General features: G+C 36.6%; 1 protein-coding gene across 2 annotated transcripts; it reads left to right on the plus strand.

Annotated features, from left to right (window-relative positions):
* Window positions 1-1,803: 1,803 nt before the first annotated feature.
* Window positions 1,804-17,182, plus strand: nos2a (nitric oxide synthase 2a, inducible). Of its 2 annotated transcripts, none has more exons than XM_067406329.1 (26): window positions 1,804-1,886; window positions 2,055-2,118; window positions 2,197-2,301; window positions 2,864-3,012; window positions 3,614-3,776; window positions 3,860-3,951; window positions 9,340-9,481; window positions 9,671-9,810; window positions 9,951-10,125; window positions 10,218-10,319; window positions 10,460-10,654; window positions 11,140-11,222; window positions 11,325-11,469; window positions 11,589-11,693; window positions 12,171-12,220; window positions 12,315-12,489; window positions 12,599-12,719; window positions 12,832-12,910; window positions 13,245-13,435; window positions 13,542-13,708; window positions 13,826-14,036; window positions 14,157-14,244; window positions 14,376-14,497; window positions 16,018-16,166; window positions 16,339-16,533; window positions 16,622-17,182. In XM_067406329.1, exons 2-26 carry the CDS (start codon window positions 2,059-2,061, stop codon window positions 16,658-16,660), a joined length of 3,243 nt encoding a protein of 1,080 aa, XP_067262430.1. In that variant the 5' UTR covers window positions 1,804-1,886; window positions 2,055-2,058; the 3' UTR covers window positions 16,661-17,182. The 2 variants fall into 2 exon arrangements, with proteins under 2 accessions (XP_067262430.1, XP_067262431.1); XM_067406330.1 differs by having other exon boundaries at window positions 1,810-1,886; window positions 2,200-2,301.
* Window positions 17,183-17,533: the final 351 nt, after the last annotated feature.

Genomic DNA, 17,533 nt, shown 5'->3' on the forward strand with positions numbered 1-17,533 from the left:
TGCTTCTTTTGAGCATGGAAAATTTGTGCAGTTCAAAAAAAGCAAATTTCATTCACGGAAATGTCACTTAAAATCATCTGCTATCAATCCAGCTGAAATGAACATGTTTATTTAAAGAATTCCTGTCTATCAGTCAATGGGCGTGAAAAGGAACCAAGTGGGATAAATGCCAATCTGAAGTTATGGAAGAAGCTTCAAGACTGGTGATAAACAGATAAGATTGCGGAAATATCATGAATCCGTGCAAGACAGTGGTTGTACACAAGTGTCATCCGTTATCTTTGGTAAACTGGAAATGGCACTGTGAAGCTGATGACAAATACAACATACTACAAATTATGTAAAGATGTCCTACAATTGTCATAGTCACGTCATGATATGTTAATTTCTGCCATTTTCTGTCTAATATATTTGTTTTCCAGTAAAAGGTTTTCTGTTGTCTACAATGCTGGAAATCTGTAGTTGAATCATACGGTTCAAAAGGTCTCATTTTTGGTAGGGACACACCGATACCATTTTTAAGGACTTTTTTTTTTTTTCTAGTACTCGCCGATACATACATTTAATTTCTCTCTCTCTCTTTCTCTTTTTTGGTGATGTTGCAGTTTTCCAAGCACAACACAGTGAGACTAATGAATGTAGGACATGCAGCTTCTTTATTATTACTCTAATGAAAAAAAGTAATGATTTTTATGTGCTTGTCACACACTTAAAGAACAAAAATTTCACAGTGTCCAATAACTTTCAAAGGGCATAATTACCAATATAGGCTATATTGTTATAAACAACAATTTGTTATTTGCATATACAAATTACAAACAATACAACAAATACTATAGAGATACAAATTGAATAAACTTGTTTTTTTAAGATACAGGTTTATATAGGCTACCATGTATGCATTTAACATTTTGTTGTTTTATTAACATTAATGACAAATATATAAGCTACGGTCCCTTTAAGACCGAATCCATGGATACTGACAAATATCCTGTTTTCATCCAAATGTTTACATCCACTTAAGCCTTAACCGACTGTATTTACGTGAGATACTCCACATGATGGACATTTTGACAATTATGTGTGCATTTGACTTGCATTTGAGATTTTTATTTTATTTTATTTTATTTTTATTTTTTTTTAGAAGAAAAAAAAATTATTTTACCAGACAACAAATCACTGAATCGAATGCATTTAAATTAGTAACATCAAAAATTTAAAATCTCCCTCAATTACAGTACAAATAATATTACTTTAACACCACTGCAATTTAAAAGACTTCGTGTCATTCATTAGTTTATAGTATTTATATTCAACACCAATCCTAGCCTTTAAAAAAGATTTAAAAATAAGTACAACATCTTGACCATGTCTGTTCTCCATTCTATTTCTTCTTGTGATATAAATCGCAAGTTTGGCATGTCCAACAATAAAATTAATTAACTGCCATTTTATTCTGTTTTTGACAATATCTTGATCCTAAAACAAACACATTAGGAGTGAATTTTTCCTGAAATCTTAAAAACAAATCCTTCAACAAAACAGCAAAATTCGCCACTGCAAATCACCGGTTTGCTTATTCAATGGTTGGGGTGAGAGTGAGAGAGAGCGCGCTTCTTGTCTGGTAGTCTACTATTTATGTAACTCAGGAAAAAGGAAAGCACCTTGCTTCTGATCAAGGAAGTTTTTAAATTTGTATGGTCCTTCCCTTTACATTTCAAAGAATGCAGTTAGAGGTGCTTTTGATTGTAATCTATTACAGTTCACACCCTATACAGTCATGAGAGGCATCCCTAACTGCACTATATAATAGGATGTTAAAACGGATTAAACCAGAATCTGAAACCTGCTGTTTAGGTACCGAGACAGAAACCCACTGTCAAAAGGTAAATACTCTTCATTAATTTAATGAAAACTGCCATTAACACGTCTTTCCTCTGTATTGTAATTATTCTGCATAATTTTTGATGTCAGGTTAGAGCAACACTGTAACTGAATATTAAACAGTAAATCTTATAGACATTATTAAGTTTTGGCTGCAATAATATTTTCAGCAGGATGGGAAAACAATTCCAAACCACAACTGTTGAAAAAGACAAAACGACTGTCCAATCTAAGGTTAGTTATGCAACTCTTATTTTGCGAAATATTTATTATGTCCTTCTGTTTAATTAATATATTATTTTTTCACACTAGCAGTTATCAGTCGATCGCCCAGTTCGATGTCCATTCGCTGTTCATTTGCGAAACTATAAGGATGGCTCGACCCTTCAGGATACGCTGCATCACAGAGCAGCTAAGGTATCTTTACATTTTAATCAAAATAACTTTTTTTGTTGTAGCAATGGAGGATCGATGAGGATGCTTATTAAGTATTATATACAGTCAAACCAAAATTTATTCAGACACCTTGAACATTTCATGCATTCATACAGTTTATTCACTATAGTTTTAAAAAATGGTAATATCTCTAAATAGATAAACTGTCAGAAAAAAAGTATCTTATGTCAGATAACACTTAAGCAAAACGTGGTCAGGTCAAAGTGTCTGAATAATTTTTGGTCCCACATTTTTATCAATTTTACTGGTAGTCCACTGTATGAAGAATTTTTGGGTATAATATGTCACAGTTTACTTTATTTTGCTGTCCTCACTTACGAATGAACTATAGTGTCCTGCACCCACTAGTAAAAATTCATAAAAAATATAAAAAAAAATGTCTGAATAATTTTTGGTTTGACTGTAGATGTTATGCAGAAGTTAAAACATTTGAAATGTGAATGAGGTCTTAATTATTTTGTAAAATTTTCTTTTATAGCTTGAAAAAATGACTTGAAATACATCTTATTTTTTCCCCTTCCAGAATACACCATGCAATTCCAAAACTTGCGAGGGCTCCATAATGAATCCCAAAACTCTGATACGTGGTCGTTCCAAAATCACACCTTCCTCAGATGACATCCTCACTCAGGCAGTGGATTTCATCGACCAGTACTACAAATCATTCAAAATGTACGAGCAATGAATTCTATAGGCCTACATAAAAATATGGCATTGCAATTTAAGCATTACAGACAAGTATTCTAATACATTCATGAATAATATTATGGGCCAGACTTAAAATTCAGCACTCAATTTTCTCTATCCAGCCTGGCTGAAAATGGCTAAACCCTGTTGATAGACTAATGTCATCATGATGCATCAAGTGGTGCTCGCTGCAGAGCAAAATTACCTCAGCTTTACCTCTCTGGAGCTCAAGGGTGGAGCTTAACTGTTTAATGGGTGGAGAGATATGGTTATGGGAAGGGTTAGGGTATGCAGCTCCACCCATCATGCCCACAGTAGGTCGAGAGAGAGAGAGAGAAGTGATTGTGTGGGAGGAGCGGTGGAGATCCTGTCAACTGCCTTTCATTTTTACTTTGACAGATTTTCCTTATATGAGAGGTGTGAGGTTTAGGAACCCGTCAAAGTAGAATAATAGGCTAGATTTGTTTTTATTAGGCTACTGAAAATAGTATAAATTATATTTCTTTCAATTTGACAAACAGGGATGGAAATGTAACAGTCGGTTTACTTTACAAGGTGAATAACTCATTTTTACCTTTTTGTGTAGCTCCAATCCAACGGAGCACCAGGCTCGGATTGAAAGGGTCACACTGGAGATCACCCTGACCGGGTCCTACTCACTCACTACAGATGAACTCGCTTTTGGAGCCAAACAAGCATGGAGAAACGCCCCGAGGTGCATTGGCAGGATCCAGTGGGCTAATTTACAGGTTTGGGAATTTTTTTTACACATGATAGCTTCTACAGCTATGTTGTGAGTTTATGCTAAATAAAGCCTACGTCTCTTCTTCAGCTTTTCGATGCGCGTCAGTGCAAGACCGCCGAGGACATGTTTCATGCCTTGTGTACTCATCTTAAGTATGCTACTAATGGAGGAAACTTGAGGTGAGTTGAATGTATTGACTGCAATATGGTCATTATCATCAGTTCTATAATTATGTTGTCCTTGTGCGGCTGATTTACAGAGGCAGAAATGTTGAAATGCAAGTAAAACGCCAGAACCAAAGAAAATAAAAAATAAATGGATAAAAAAACCCTCATAACTAAATAAATAAATTGTACAGTATTAATATAATCTGACTACTTTTAGATTACTTTTGACCTAACGCTTTTATCACATTTGAATAGGATAATCTTGTAACATATTGATATAAAAATACAAAAAGAAAGAAAATAGATTCAATTCTTTGTTATCAACAACATGAATTGTGTCATTATGTCAGGGTATCCTAGACTGGGGTTCCTGATGGAACTGCAGGGGTTTGTAAGTTTAATGAAAAGCTATTAAATCATAAAAAATAAAATAAATCATTTTAAAATTTACACAATAAAAATAAAACACTTACTACAAAAGATAATTTTTAAAATTTGTTTACTTGCATGTTATTTGACTATTAGCTGACATCTGATTATGTATTATTAGGGGTTCAAGCGCAAAGTGCTGAAAACCTATTGTAATTGCTCTGATTTTTATTTTATTTCTTCTTTGCTAAAACTGAATGGGCAGCCCAAACCGTAAGGCCTAGAGACTTGAAACTTTGTCAGATGATAGTAGTCTTGCTCGCTACTCAGATACCTGGACTTGTCAAAATTGGCCAATAGGTGGCGCTACAGCGAACAAAAGTTGAAAATCGCTAATAACTCATAGACCGTTTGTCATAGAATCAAGTGTTTTATATCACTGATTTCATTTGCGCTTGGAAAAATTTTCCAGCATTTATAATTTTGTCCAAAACCTACTTTTGCGAACTAGTCCTAGGTTTTTCGCCCAATCAGAACCAAACCAGTGCAGAAATGTTCACTGGAGTTTGAATATCAATAGTTATCAAAAAAAAAAAGCCACTTTTACTAAAATGGCTATAACTCGAGAACGAAATGAGATATTTGCACCAAACTCGGTACACATGTGTATGGGCTCATTTTTTGGTCACAATAACAAAATAGCGTCGATTGGACACTAGATGGCACTATAACTTGGAAAAAAACTGAAAACAGCTGTAACTACGCAACCGTTGGTCCGGTCAACTTGAAATTTAGCATGCAGTGTCTTGGTCCAAGGGGGCATGATAGTCTATGAGGACACTGACATATCTCAAAAACATGGCCGCCAACGGCCAATGAAGTTTGAGCACCTATTAGACTAATCGGAACAAAACTCAGTGGGCATGTTCAACTCATGGTCTTAGAGGTCTGTGAGAATTTTGAAAGAAATCGGCCACTAGTTGGCGCTAACTAGTTTTACGTCTCTGTAATCATGTGGCGTTTCACACATACAGACAATATGCATATCATTTGATAGATCTCCTCATGCTGAACAACTTTGCCTCAAGAATAGATGCTGTCAATCAAACCGTTCATTAAATATTCATGATTATGTGAAAAACCTACTTTTGCGAACTAGTCCTAGGTTTTTCACCCGATCGGAACAAAACCAATGCAGGACAATTCTCTGGACTCTCTAGATCAATAATTATCGAAAACAATTGAACTTTATCATTTGGGTTGCTATAACAGGGTTATTTAGAAAATCGGTGTGGCAAAATGTACTCAAAAGCCTATAAATCCTAAACGAAAACTGGTAACTTCACAAATATAGGTGAGCATTTGCCACTCATGGTTCTAAATAAGCATGATACATTTTGTGGAGATTGGGCGACAGTTGTACAAGTTATTACAGTTACAATGATGAAAAATGACAATGTTCCTATGTTTATAGATGAAATCTCAACCAATCCAGCCAGCATTCGAACTGTCTAGATGAACTCTGTCCACACTATGAATTTCAGGCATTTTTGTTGAATTTTCGCCGAGATATTAGCCAAAAACCAGCGGGTGCGATTTAAAATTGCGGCCGCCAATGACGTCACAATCCCAGTACATTTTTGCTTCTAACTCAGGAACCGAAAGTCCCCGTGAGCTCAAACTCGGATTTCAAGGTCCTCTCCGGGTCTCAGGGACAACCCCCCCCCCCCCCCCCACACACACCCCCCCACAGATCGCTAGTTTGCGGGACCCCCGATTTAAACGGCCGTAACTCCCGAGCCGTACCTCCTAGGACCTTGGGGAAGGGCTCGTTGGAAAGGCCCTTTCCCCAACTAGATGCGATTTGGTCTGGGCGTTCTTGAGATATAAGCACAAAAAGATATGCATTAGACTAGGCGTAACTCCCGACCCTCACCACCCATTACCCCCACAATGGTCTCATTCAACAGGACTCGTTAAACACTATCTACCCTCTGAGTTTCAGAATTTTTCGATGTCCTGTTCCCGAGATATAAGCGAAAAACTAAATTCCCATTCATCATTCATTCATTCATCATTCTGGTGTCAGAACTTGCACTAAGATTCTTACCTATCATGTATTTCAAATATCTACAACAAAATGTGTGTGTAAGCATGTTTAATGCAGTCATGGAAAATGTACAAAACCAAAAACAGACCATTTTTAAAATGAAAGTATGCTAATGAATGGTCCTTTGCTGCCACCTGCAGGTTAAAGTAGTCATATTGTCATATTGTTCTATAATGCATATTTAGACTTGATAAAATCACTGTTAAAGGTGATAGAGAGGATTTTTCCGTCGACTGAGAATCCAAAGACTGTTACTGAGTTTTTGAAATGCGTAAGAACAACCCCCCTCCTACACAGCTCATTTCAAAGGAACGCCTCCCAAAACTCGTGCACGAATATTGGTACACGAGTGTTTACCACCGGCATTCGCTGTGTCGTGTTTGTTGGATTCATTATGTCGGACTCACCGCAGGTAACACATAATCTGCAGTTGTTACTCCTGTCTCCTGACAAAAAACATTGCATGCAGCTCCTGTAGAGTGTGGAAAGTTACTGGAGAGCGCAGCTGCGCTCGTCTCTCACAAGGAACGTCATGGCAGTGATTGACAAGCCAGAGGGCCAATCCGCACTCGTCTCTCACAAGGAACATCACGGCAGTGATTGACAAGCCAGAGGGCCAATCGTTTACGTGATGATCGCGTAGACAATTGGCTGATGTTTTTAAGGCCCTACCTCGTGCACAGATGATGTTTATTAATATTATTCCTTTCAGTGCACCTAATAAATAGTCTTTTATCAGTTAGTAAAGACAGTTTCAAGTAATATTGCAAAAATTTATAAAACAAAACATCCTCTTTAGCACCTTTAATGATTACAATCACATTTTGTCAAAATGCATCACTTTATTTCGGTTGAGGTATTAATGACAATTGTGCCACATTATGTGAAACTTTAAGGAGACTTGGAGTAAACATTTCGTTACCCATCATTAATTTTGTCAATCAAATCGTTCATTCAAGAATATTTTAAAAACCCACTTTTGCATACTAATCAGGTGTTTTGCTCAATCTGAATAAAACCAATGCAGTACAATTCTCTGGACTCTGTTGTTTAATAATAATCAAAAAAAAAAAAAAAAATTGAACCTTTGCATTAGTGGATATAAAAGGGTAATTTCAAAATGTGGCCTTCACCAAGTGTCCCTGAAAGCCATATATCTCTCCGAGGAATGCTCAGATCTTTCTGAAAATAAGCAAGGACGTGTGACATGACTCTAAATAAGCAATTTCATGGAGATGGGGACAATAGCTACCTCTAACAGTTAAAAATGTGTTGAATGACAGTGTTCATATGTTTTGTATGTCCTGAAATTGTCATTTGCCACCAGATGGCAGTAGAAGGCCACTAATATAGTTCAAGATTTTTAAGGTTTTTACAAGGTTTTGTCATGTTATATCCCTTTTAAACTATATAAATCCTTATAATATCATTACAAATCACATTTTGTCAAGGTTTACCTCTTGATTTGTTCATTTGACGTATGTTTTTTGCAATAATATATCATTACAATTACATTGAGACCTGAAAATGATTATTTTTTAATGGGAAACCTGGAATAAGCATTTTCTTACCTCATTATTGATTTCAAATATCCATATCTGCAACAAAATGTGTTTGTAAGCACGTTTAATTAATGTAGTGAACATGGAAAATATACTTCAAACACAAAACAGATACTGTTTTGACACAGAATGAAAGTGAACCAATAAGTGGTGTGTGTGTGTGTGTGTGTGTGTGTGTGTGTGTGTGTGTGTGTGTGTGTGTGTGTGTGTGTGTGTGTGTGTGTGTGTGTGTGTGTGTGTGTGTGTGTGTGTGTGTGTGTGTGTGTGTGTAAGCATGCGTATTATTGTTTAAGCCTTTTCTTTCTGTGTTTGGTTTAGCAGATATCATAGCTGTTCATCTGTGATTTAAATGGTGACATGCTTGCTAAATAAAGCTCAATAGCTTTTTATGCATATGTGTTTATTAAAGGCCTTAAAGGCTTGAACCCCGGGAAAAGCTGCTTGCAGCTTTAATTATTATTATTATTATTAATTATTATCGACTAATTTTATTATTGACCTAACTTAATAAATCTCAGGGGGTACTTCAGGTAAATATATTAGGGGCAAAGAGGTTCAGCTGACAAAAACGTTGGGGAATCCCTGCATTGCATATAAATATGACATGAACATAATGTACAAATTCACATAAGACAAAAGTCTGTGTGTGCAATTCCACAAACCTCAAAGATTTTTTGAACGTATATAAAAGCAGTAGACTTTTTTTTTTTTTTTTTTTTTTTTTTTTTTTGAGAGGAAAGCTTAAATGAAAAAAAAGTAGTTGGGAGAATTTATGAATTATTTACTGCCATTGTAAGAATAACATGTAATCAATAAAAAACTGTGGTCTGATTACGAGTATTTTAAAAGGTAATATAATTTATATGTGATCACTTGGTTACTCATTCACGCTCTAGTTTGTTTTTATGGTTAATCACTGATCATTAGATTCTGTTCAATGTATTCTAGTCCCGAGTTTCATTCAGTTTTTTTGTCTAGTATCATCTTTGTGGTTGTGTTATACTCTTACTCCTGAAATCTCCTGCTTGTTCTTGTTGGATTCATTAAAGACTGTTTATTTTGGATACTCCGTCCTTTGTTTTGTCTGGCACTCTCTGCACCATGACAGCACTGAATAGGCAATGCGGTAACACTTGACTGTCATTGATACATAACTATTCAGGAAGTAATGCAGGATAAATGAGCAGTACTACATTAACACTTCAGCTACTATCAGCTAATATGGAAACTTAAAGCTTAACTAATCAAGTAAAATCAAATTTAGATAGTTCCTCATTAATAACTATCAACTAGACAATGTGTAAAGAATTTTGACTTTGATTAATCGAGGAGCTCCTCTTATCCTCTTGGTTTTGGCAGGTCTGCCATCACTGTGTTCCCTCAAAGAACAGATGGAGATCATGATTTCCGGATATGGAACGGTCAGCTTATAAAGTACGCTGGCTATCAGATGGAAGATGGTAGTGTGATCGGGGACCCAGCAGGTGTGGAGTTTACACAGGTAATTAAAATAGAAGCTTTGAAGAGGACAAATGTATGTACTGTGTTCCACATGATCTCTTGCCTTTTTTTAAAGGCACCTGCCAACCATTTGCCTCTGTTAAGAAATATTCATATATGATAACTGCTGGAAATTGTGCACTCTTATCAAAGACTATAGAATAACAAAGGGACTTTGCTGTTATTATAGGTGTGCATTCAGCTAGGATGGAAACCGAAGTATGGTCGCTTTGATGTGCTCCCACTAGTCCTGCAGGCGAATGGAGAGGACCCTGAACTTTTTGAAATTCCTCCAGAACTGATTCTGGAGGTCCCAATAGAGCATCCAGAGTAAGTGATTTGGGTAATTTTAGAAAAAAGAGGGTGAAATTTGATTTCTAAATTTGAGGAATTGAAAAATTATAGTTTCAGAAAAATATTATCACAGGTTATCCTCTAATTAAACAGTATTGTTCTCTGCTTTTGTCCAGGTATGAATGGTTCAAAGATCTAAACCTCAAGTGGTATGCAGTTCCTGCAGTGGCCAACATGCTAATGGAAATCGGCGGTCTGGAATTCACAGCATGTCCGTTCAACGGCTGGTACATGGGCACAGAGATTGGAGTGAGGGACTTCTGTGACAGCCAGCGCTACAACATTTTGGAGGTAGTTCGGCCTCACTGTCTCATGGCGGTAGCTTAGCACATCTTGATTCTTTTGATACTTATGATCTGCTTTTACTGCTTTATGTCCTGTAGCGCGTTGGCCAGCTAATGGGCTTAGAGACACGCAAGCTGTCTTCACTGTGGAAAGACCAGGCACTCGTGGCTATCAATGTTGCGGTGATTCATAGTTTTCAGGTAAAGTGTCCTTTTTGTACTGTTGAAATACTGATATGATAACTGATTTAAGATCACTGTTATTGTATCTGAAATTATACATATTAAAAATAGACTTTGGAAAGATATTTATTGGATTTTATGTTGCTATTGCTGCGCAGAAACGTAAGGTCACTATCACGGACCATCATTCAGCAAGCGAGTCCTTCATGCAGCACTTGGAGACAGAGGTTCGTCTGCGTGGAGGTTGTCCAGCTGATTGGGTGTGGCTGGTCCCGCCCATGTCTGGCTCCCTCACCCCCGTGTACCATCAGGAGATGCTCAACTACATCCTTTCTCCATTTTTCTTTTATCAGGTATCAAACATTCTGATTAAAAATCAAACATATTTTTGGAATTGGTGGGAAATCATAGACACCACTAGAGATGTAACATATAAACAAGACAGATACCCCTGTCCAGGTACACTACTGTTCAAAAGTTTGGAGATTCAACTTTTTTGCAAGGATGAATCAAAAGTGAAAGTGAAGACATGTATAATGTTTCAAGAGATTTCTATTTCAAATAAATGCTGTTCATTTGAACTTTGTATTCATCAAATAATCCTAAAAAATGTATCACAATCACCACAAAAACACTGAGCAGCACAACTGTTCTCAAAATTGATAATAATAATAAATGTTTCTCAAGCAGCAAATCAGCATATCGGAATGATTTCTGAAGGGTCTTGTGAGACTGAAGATGTTGGAAGATCTTACCAACTCCTAATTTTTGAACAGCAGTGTTTATTTACACTGCCAAAGTTTCTTTATATAGTGTATATGTGGTGTTTTTTTTTAAGGCTGATGCGTGGCTAACACACAAATGGAAAGATGAGAAGAAAGGACTTTGGAGACGTAAGGTCAACTTCAAAGGACTAATAAGGTACTAACAGACCAGCATCTTTTCCAAACAAAACAACGATGTACTACATTAATGCCAACGAGCAATGCCATTTACATACAAATACTGTTCTTTCTCTTTTAGAGCAGTGTTTTTTTCTCAAATACTCATCAAAGCAGTCATGGCCAAGAGAGTGCGTTGCACTGTTCTCTATGCCACCGAAACAGGGAAGTCACTGACCTTTGCCAAAAAACTGAACACCATGCTCAGCCGTGCCTTCGACTCCAGGGTAAGAAATGCTGTCTTTGAAAAATGCTTTCAAATACTGTATTATTTACAGTGCAGTATATGAACAACAACAAAAGCATGTGATCCAAAACTAAGATTCATTCTTGTGTTCAAATACAGCTGGTATGCATGGAGGACTATGATCTCGGTGAGCTTGAGACAGAGAGCCTTCTGATGGTCGTCACCAGTACTTTCGGCAATGGGGAAAGTCCAGGAAATGGAGTGGTATGGGCATAATTTTGTGAATGGTTATATTAATTTTATTATGTAGAAATATATAATACAAATACTGTATATTACCATTCAAAAGTTTGGGGTCATTAAGATTTCTTTTATGTTTTGGCTGCAAAAACAGTAAAACCAGTAATATATTATCATATTAAATAATGATATTCAGCAGCTATTATTCTAGAAATCATTCTAATTTGCTGCTCAAGAAACATTTCTTATTATTATCAGCGTTGGAAACACTTGTGCTGCTTTTTTGTGGAAAGTGTGTTACATTATTTGATGAATAGAAAGTTCAAAAGAACAGCATTTATTTGACTTAGAAATATTTGGTAACGTTACGACTTTACTGTCACTTTTAATCGGTTTAAAGCATCCAGAATGAAAGTATTCATTTTCTACTTTTGAAGTATTGTACCAAAATGGTAATTTCCACAGGAATTGATTTTGATGTTAATATTTTGTTTCCCTCAGAGCTTCAGGAAGCAGCTTTTCAGCTTGCAAAACTTGAAAAACGATGTCAGGTTTGTAGCCTAACAATGCAAAGATTTTCACTTTTTTCACTTGTCAAATTTGCTCTTGTAGAACAGGATCCCTGACTTCCTTTTCTCAATACAGGTACAGTGTGTTTGGCCTTGGCTCACGCGTGTACCCACAGTTCTGTGCTTTTGCCCATGATGTGGATGACAAGCTTGCTGATCTGGGGGCCAAGCGTCTGACTGCCACAGGGGAGGGAGATGAACTTAACGGGCAGGATGAGGCTTTCTCTGCCTGGGCTTGCACTGCTTTTAAGGTTGGCGAGGCTTCAATAATTACCTCCATAATTCAACGAATCAAATAAATAAATCATATACCAATACAGAAATGAACAACAAATGAATGGCATACCTCTGTTTTTTAAGGATGCATGTGAGGAGTTCAACATTAAAACAAAGCTGAAGAGTGTTGAGCAACAGTCGGACGGCTGGGAACCACAGAGATACAGACTGCAGCATGACAGTTGCGCTCTGGACCAAATTACAGGTACACCTCTAACTCTACTTTTCAACACACTAAGTTTAATTAGGTTTTATCTAAACTCACTAATCACCAGGTTTTATATTATTTTAAAGTATTTGCATATATGTTTTTACAGCACTGTCTGCTCTTCACTCTAAAACTATGTTTCCTATGACGCTGAAAAGAAGGCAGAAACTGCAGAGCGCTCAGTCAAGGTTTGAATCTACAATTTCACTACCTAACTAACTAACTCCCAGCTAACAATTAAGCTATTGTAGTAACATTATAGTAAGGTTATTTCTGAATGTTCTCTGAACGTTCAATCATCTAGTTTTTAAATGTTTTAAAAACGTTTTTTTATCAACGGTAAGGGAAAATTCCATTATTAAAGACCAGACATGTTTTAATTTACGCTCTATTGTCATTACTGGTAGAACATTTGTTTATAACTCTGAGAGGACCTTGTCAGAACGTGAGCTAAAGTTCTGAGAACATTCCCTGTTAGCTGGGCTTGTACACATTTGACGGTGCTGTTTTTTATACTTTCAGTCGTTCTACTATCCTGGTTGAGCTGATGACGGATGGAAACACAGAAGCCTTGAACTTTGCCCCTGGAGATCATGTGGGGATTTTTCCTGAGAATTCTGCAGAGTTGGTGGATGGTATTGTGAAGCATCTCCCAGATGCCCCTCCTATTAACCAGAGCCTTCACTTGGAGTCCCTCTCTGACTCTAGCCCTGGTAACAATCACTAATGGCAGTTATAATAAACTATATGCAAGTATAGTTAAGAAGGTCCCCAAAATCCAAGCTTACTTATATGGCTCTTTCCTGTGTTGTCTTTCAGAGGAAATGAGATGGCAGACAGATGAGCGTATGCCTGCTTGCACTCTGGTCCAGGCTCTAACATACTTCCTTGATGTCACGACTCCACCATCACAAAGTCTGCTGCGCAAACTCTCTACAGTGGCTGGTCAAGAAGAGGATCGCAAACGGCTTGAGGCACTTGCATCGGTAATTGCGTTACATTCTTTTTTTTAATAAGAATTTAAATGGGACATTTGTTTATGATTTTATTCTAAATTAAACATATTACCAGTAGATTTACAGCACTGTACCATTTCTCCGTAGGATTTCCAGGAATATTCTACATGGAAAGATTTCTACAGGCCCACCTTTTTGGAGGTGCTTGAAGAATTTCCCTCTCTAAAAGTCCCTACCGCCTTCCTTCTCAGTCAGATTCCTCTGCTGAAGCCCCGTCTGTACTCTGTCAGCTCCTCATTGGACCGTCATCCGAACGAGCTGCACCTCACGGTGTCTGTGGTGGAGTACCACACACAGGGTATGATACTAAACGTATAACAAACATACAAAACAAAAACATATAATGGATAATTCTTTGATAATCAAATGCCATGTTTCACCAGTCATGAGGATAACGCTCTGTTCTGTTTTATCGTAGGAGGAAAGGGCCCTATGCATTTTGGCACCTGCAGCACATGGCTTAACACCATCAAAAGAGGACACACAGTTCCCTGCTTCATCCACCGGTACTGATGTTAGTTAGTTAAATGCTGAATATGAATATCTCATTTAAATATTTATTAAGGCATTTTAACATTCTGTACTCCATATGTTAATAATATAGAAAACTTGACTTGTTTACTGCTCATTATTTCAGCTCGGGTGGGTTTCATCTCCCAGAGGACCCCAGAACTCCAGTTATTCTGATAGGGGCTGGCAGTGGTATTGCTCCTTTCCGCAGCTTCTGGCAACAGCGCATGCACGACATGAAAAAGACAGGTAATATATGTGAGCTCCTAATTTAAAGGGTTAGTTCACCCAAAAATAAAAATTCTGTCATTAATTACTCACCCTCATGTCGTTCCACACCTTTGTTCATCTTCAGAACACAAATGAAGATATTTTTGATAAAATCACGATGGCTCAGTGAGTCCTCTATTGCCAGCAAGATAATTAACACTTTCAGATGCTTAAGAGCTACTAAAAAAACACATTTAAAACAGTTCATGTGACTACAGTGGTTCAACCTTAATGTTATGAAGCGACGAGAATACTTTTTGTGTGCCAAAAAAAACAAAATATCGACTTTTCAACAATATCTAGTGATGGGCGATTTTAAAACACTGCTTCATGAAACTTTACGAATCTTTCGAATCAGTGGTTCGGAGCGTGTATCAAACTGCCAAAGTCACGACCCCCAGTGGTGAATCATTGAAATTTCAAAACACTCATGACGTAATGAAGCCTCGTTTACTGAAATCACGTGACTTTGGCACTCTGAACTGCTGATTCGAAGCAAAAGATTCGTAAAGCTGTTTTGAAATCGACCATCACTAGATATTGTTGAAAAGTCGTTATTTTGTATTCTTGTCGCTTTATAACATTAAGGTTGAACCACTGTAGTCACATGAACTGTTTTAAATATGTCTTTAGTAGCTTTCTGGGCATCTGAAAGTGTTAATTATCTTCCTGGCAATAGAGGCCTCACTGAGCAATTGGATTTTATCAAAAATATCTTAATTTGTGGTCTGAAGATGAACGAAGGTCTTACGGGGGTAGAACGACATGAGGGTGAGTAAATAATGACATAATTTTCATTTTTTGGGTGAACTAACCTTTATGGGGTGACCCATAACCCTTAACCCAGGTCATGAAGTTTAGACACACAAGCATATAATGATGACAAACCAGTTATCACAATATCCTGAATTTTATTTGACCAGTTATACACTACTGTTCAAAAGTTTGGTGTCAATAAGGTTTTTTTTAAATGCATTTAATTAAGCAAGGATGAATTAAACTGATCAGAAGTGACAGTAAAGACTTACATAATTTAAATATAAGTAAATTTCACATTTATAAATTTCACGTTTCCACAAAACTAATAGTAATGCATTGTTTTCAAAATTGATAATGATAAGAAATATTTCTTGAGTAAATCAGCATATTAGAATGATTTCTGAAGGATCATGTGACACTGAAGACTGGAGTAATGATGCTGATAATTCAGCTTTGCCATCACTGGAATAAATGACATTTTAAAATATGTTCAAACAGAAAACGGTCATTTTAAATTGTAATAATATTACGCAATAATTCTGTTTTTACTGTATTTTGATTGAATAAATACAGCCTTGGTGAGCATAAGATATATTACCGACTCCAAGCTTTTAAACAGTACCGTTGTATTTTCTAGATATATAAGTCAAAATAGAACCGTCTTTAGTTCTTATTCATATTATAAATCCTCAAAGTTTTTGTCCTAAATTAATTGCCTTATTTAATCGCCTCATTTTTAGGTCTGCAAACGACTCCTATGACACTGCTGTTTGGGTGCCGTGATTCACAAACAGACCATCTGTATAAAGTAGAAACACTGAAGCTGAGACTTGATGGCATTCTGGACAATGTCAATACAGCTTATTCTCGCCAGCCTGGTAAACAAAAGGTACATCTCTAAAGTCCTATTTACGCTGTACTCAAAAATAAATTTATTTATTACTATTTACTGTGTCAAAATTCAATAAGGTTTTCTCAGTCTGCACTGTTCATCAGATGCACTTACACTGGCATCAGTTTGTCTTCTGTCTGTAACTGTAAGCTTGTGTTGTTCGGAACAGATGTATGTACAGGATGTCTTGAGGGAGCAGCTATCTGAAAAGGCCTTGGAGGTTCTACACAAGAACGCAGGTCATCTGTATGTCTGCGGTGGCATGAACATGGCCCGTGATGTTGCTAGCACTTTGCAAGATATCCTGGTGAATAAAACAGGCATGACCATCACAGAAGCTGGAGAATATCTGGAGAAGTTGAAGGTGAGATTCGCTGGTTCAATCCTCGTGGCCTTGTACGAACTGCTATGTGACCAGTGAACTCACACCATCATGATCTTTTTGTTGGCAGGTGGAGAAGAGATACCATGAAGATATTTTTGGAGCCTAATGGCAGAAATCTGCTGCATCGTGTAAAGTAAAATCAGAGTTTTACCACAAGCTGGGGTACAGGGAACTACATTTAACTAATGCAATTCTAATGTCTTCCTCTATTTATGATCTTGAACAGTTTTAAGCTGATGCAAATTTAGTTTTTATTTACATCAAATCGGAATTGATTTCACTTGTACCCTTATAGTTGGTGGGCAAAGCGCTGTGATTTAATATGCTCTTTTTTTTTAAAGAGGAAAATGTATGGCTTTAGTTTGAGCACATTTTTGTTTATATTTCATTTCTGAAAGCTACTTCTGACATTTTCTAATGTCTTCTATGTAATATATGACTTTTTCTTCAAAATAATTGTTCTAAGCAGCCATGAGTCACCAGCATTTTTTATAATTTATACTATTCTAAATAATTTATGGTGAAATGGACTTAGGGCAACATAAAAATAGATGTAGATGAAATGTATGCATTTATGAAATGTAAAAAAAACAATAAATAAACAGTCAGATTTGTATAAAATGTTTCTTCATTCCTGCTAAAAGATGTGTATGTGCGCGCTACTATATTAATAGTACATACATTTAATAACATCTAAAGAAGTAATCAAACATTGAAATATAGGTTTCTTATTTCTTTAAATTCTCTCAAGACATCATATGTTCCTTAAGCATGCACCCATAGCAACAGTAACCAAGCTACATTAATCATATGGTTATGAACATTCTATATACAGTTGAGGCATCATGATGAGTGGAGTTAGTAAAGAGATTCAACTGAAGTGGTTTAGGATGAGGTGGAAGCAGAAAGTGTCTAGAGAAGAACGATAGTGAGAGACAATGAAAATAAAACACAGAGAACCGGCATACTCTGAAAATGT

The sequence above is a fragment of the Chanodichthys erythropterus genome, chromosome 13 (genome assembly GCF_024489055.1).
Source record: "Chanodichthys erythropterus isolate Z2021 chromosome 13, ASM2448905v1, whole genome shotgun sequence".
In the NCBI taxonomy this organism is placed as follows: Eukaryota; Metazoa; Chordata; class Actinopteri; order Cypriniformes; family Xenocyprididae; genus Chanodichthys; species Chanodichthys erythropterus.

Excerpts from the sequence above, each read along its gene's own strand:
- nos2a (XM_067406329.1), top strand. The coding sequence starts at position 2,059 with ATGGGAAAACAATTCCAAACCACAACTGTTGAAAAAGACAAAACGACT. Across the intron at positions 13,709-13,825 it reads GGCTTGAGGCACTTGCATCG|GATTTCCAGGAATATTCTAC; the intron begins GTAATTGCGTTA and ends ATTTCTCCGTAG. Across the intron at positions 16,167-16,338 it reads GCCAGCCTGGTAAACAAAAG|ATGTATGTACAGGATGTCTT; the intron begins GTACATCTCTAA and ends TGTTCGGAACAG.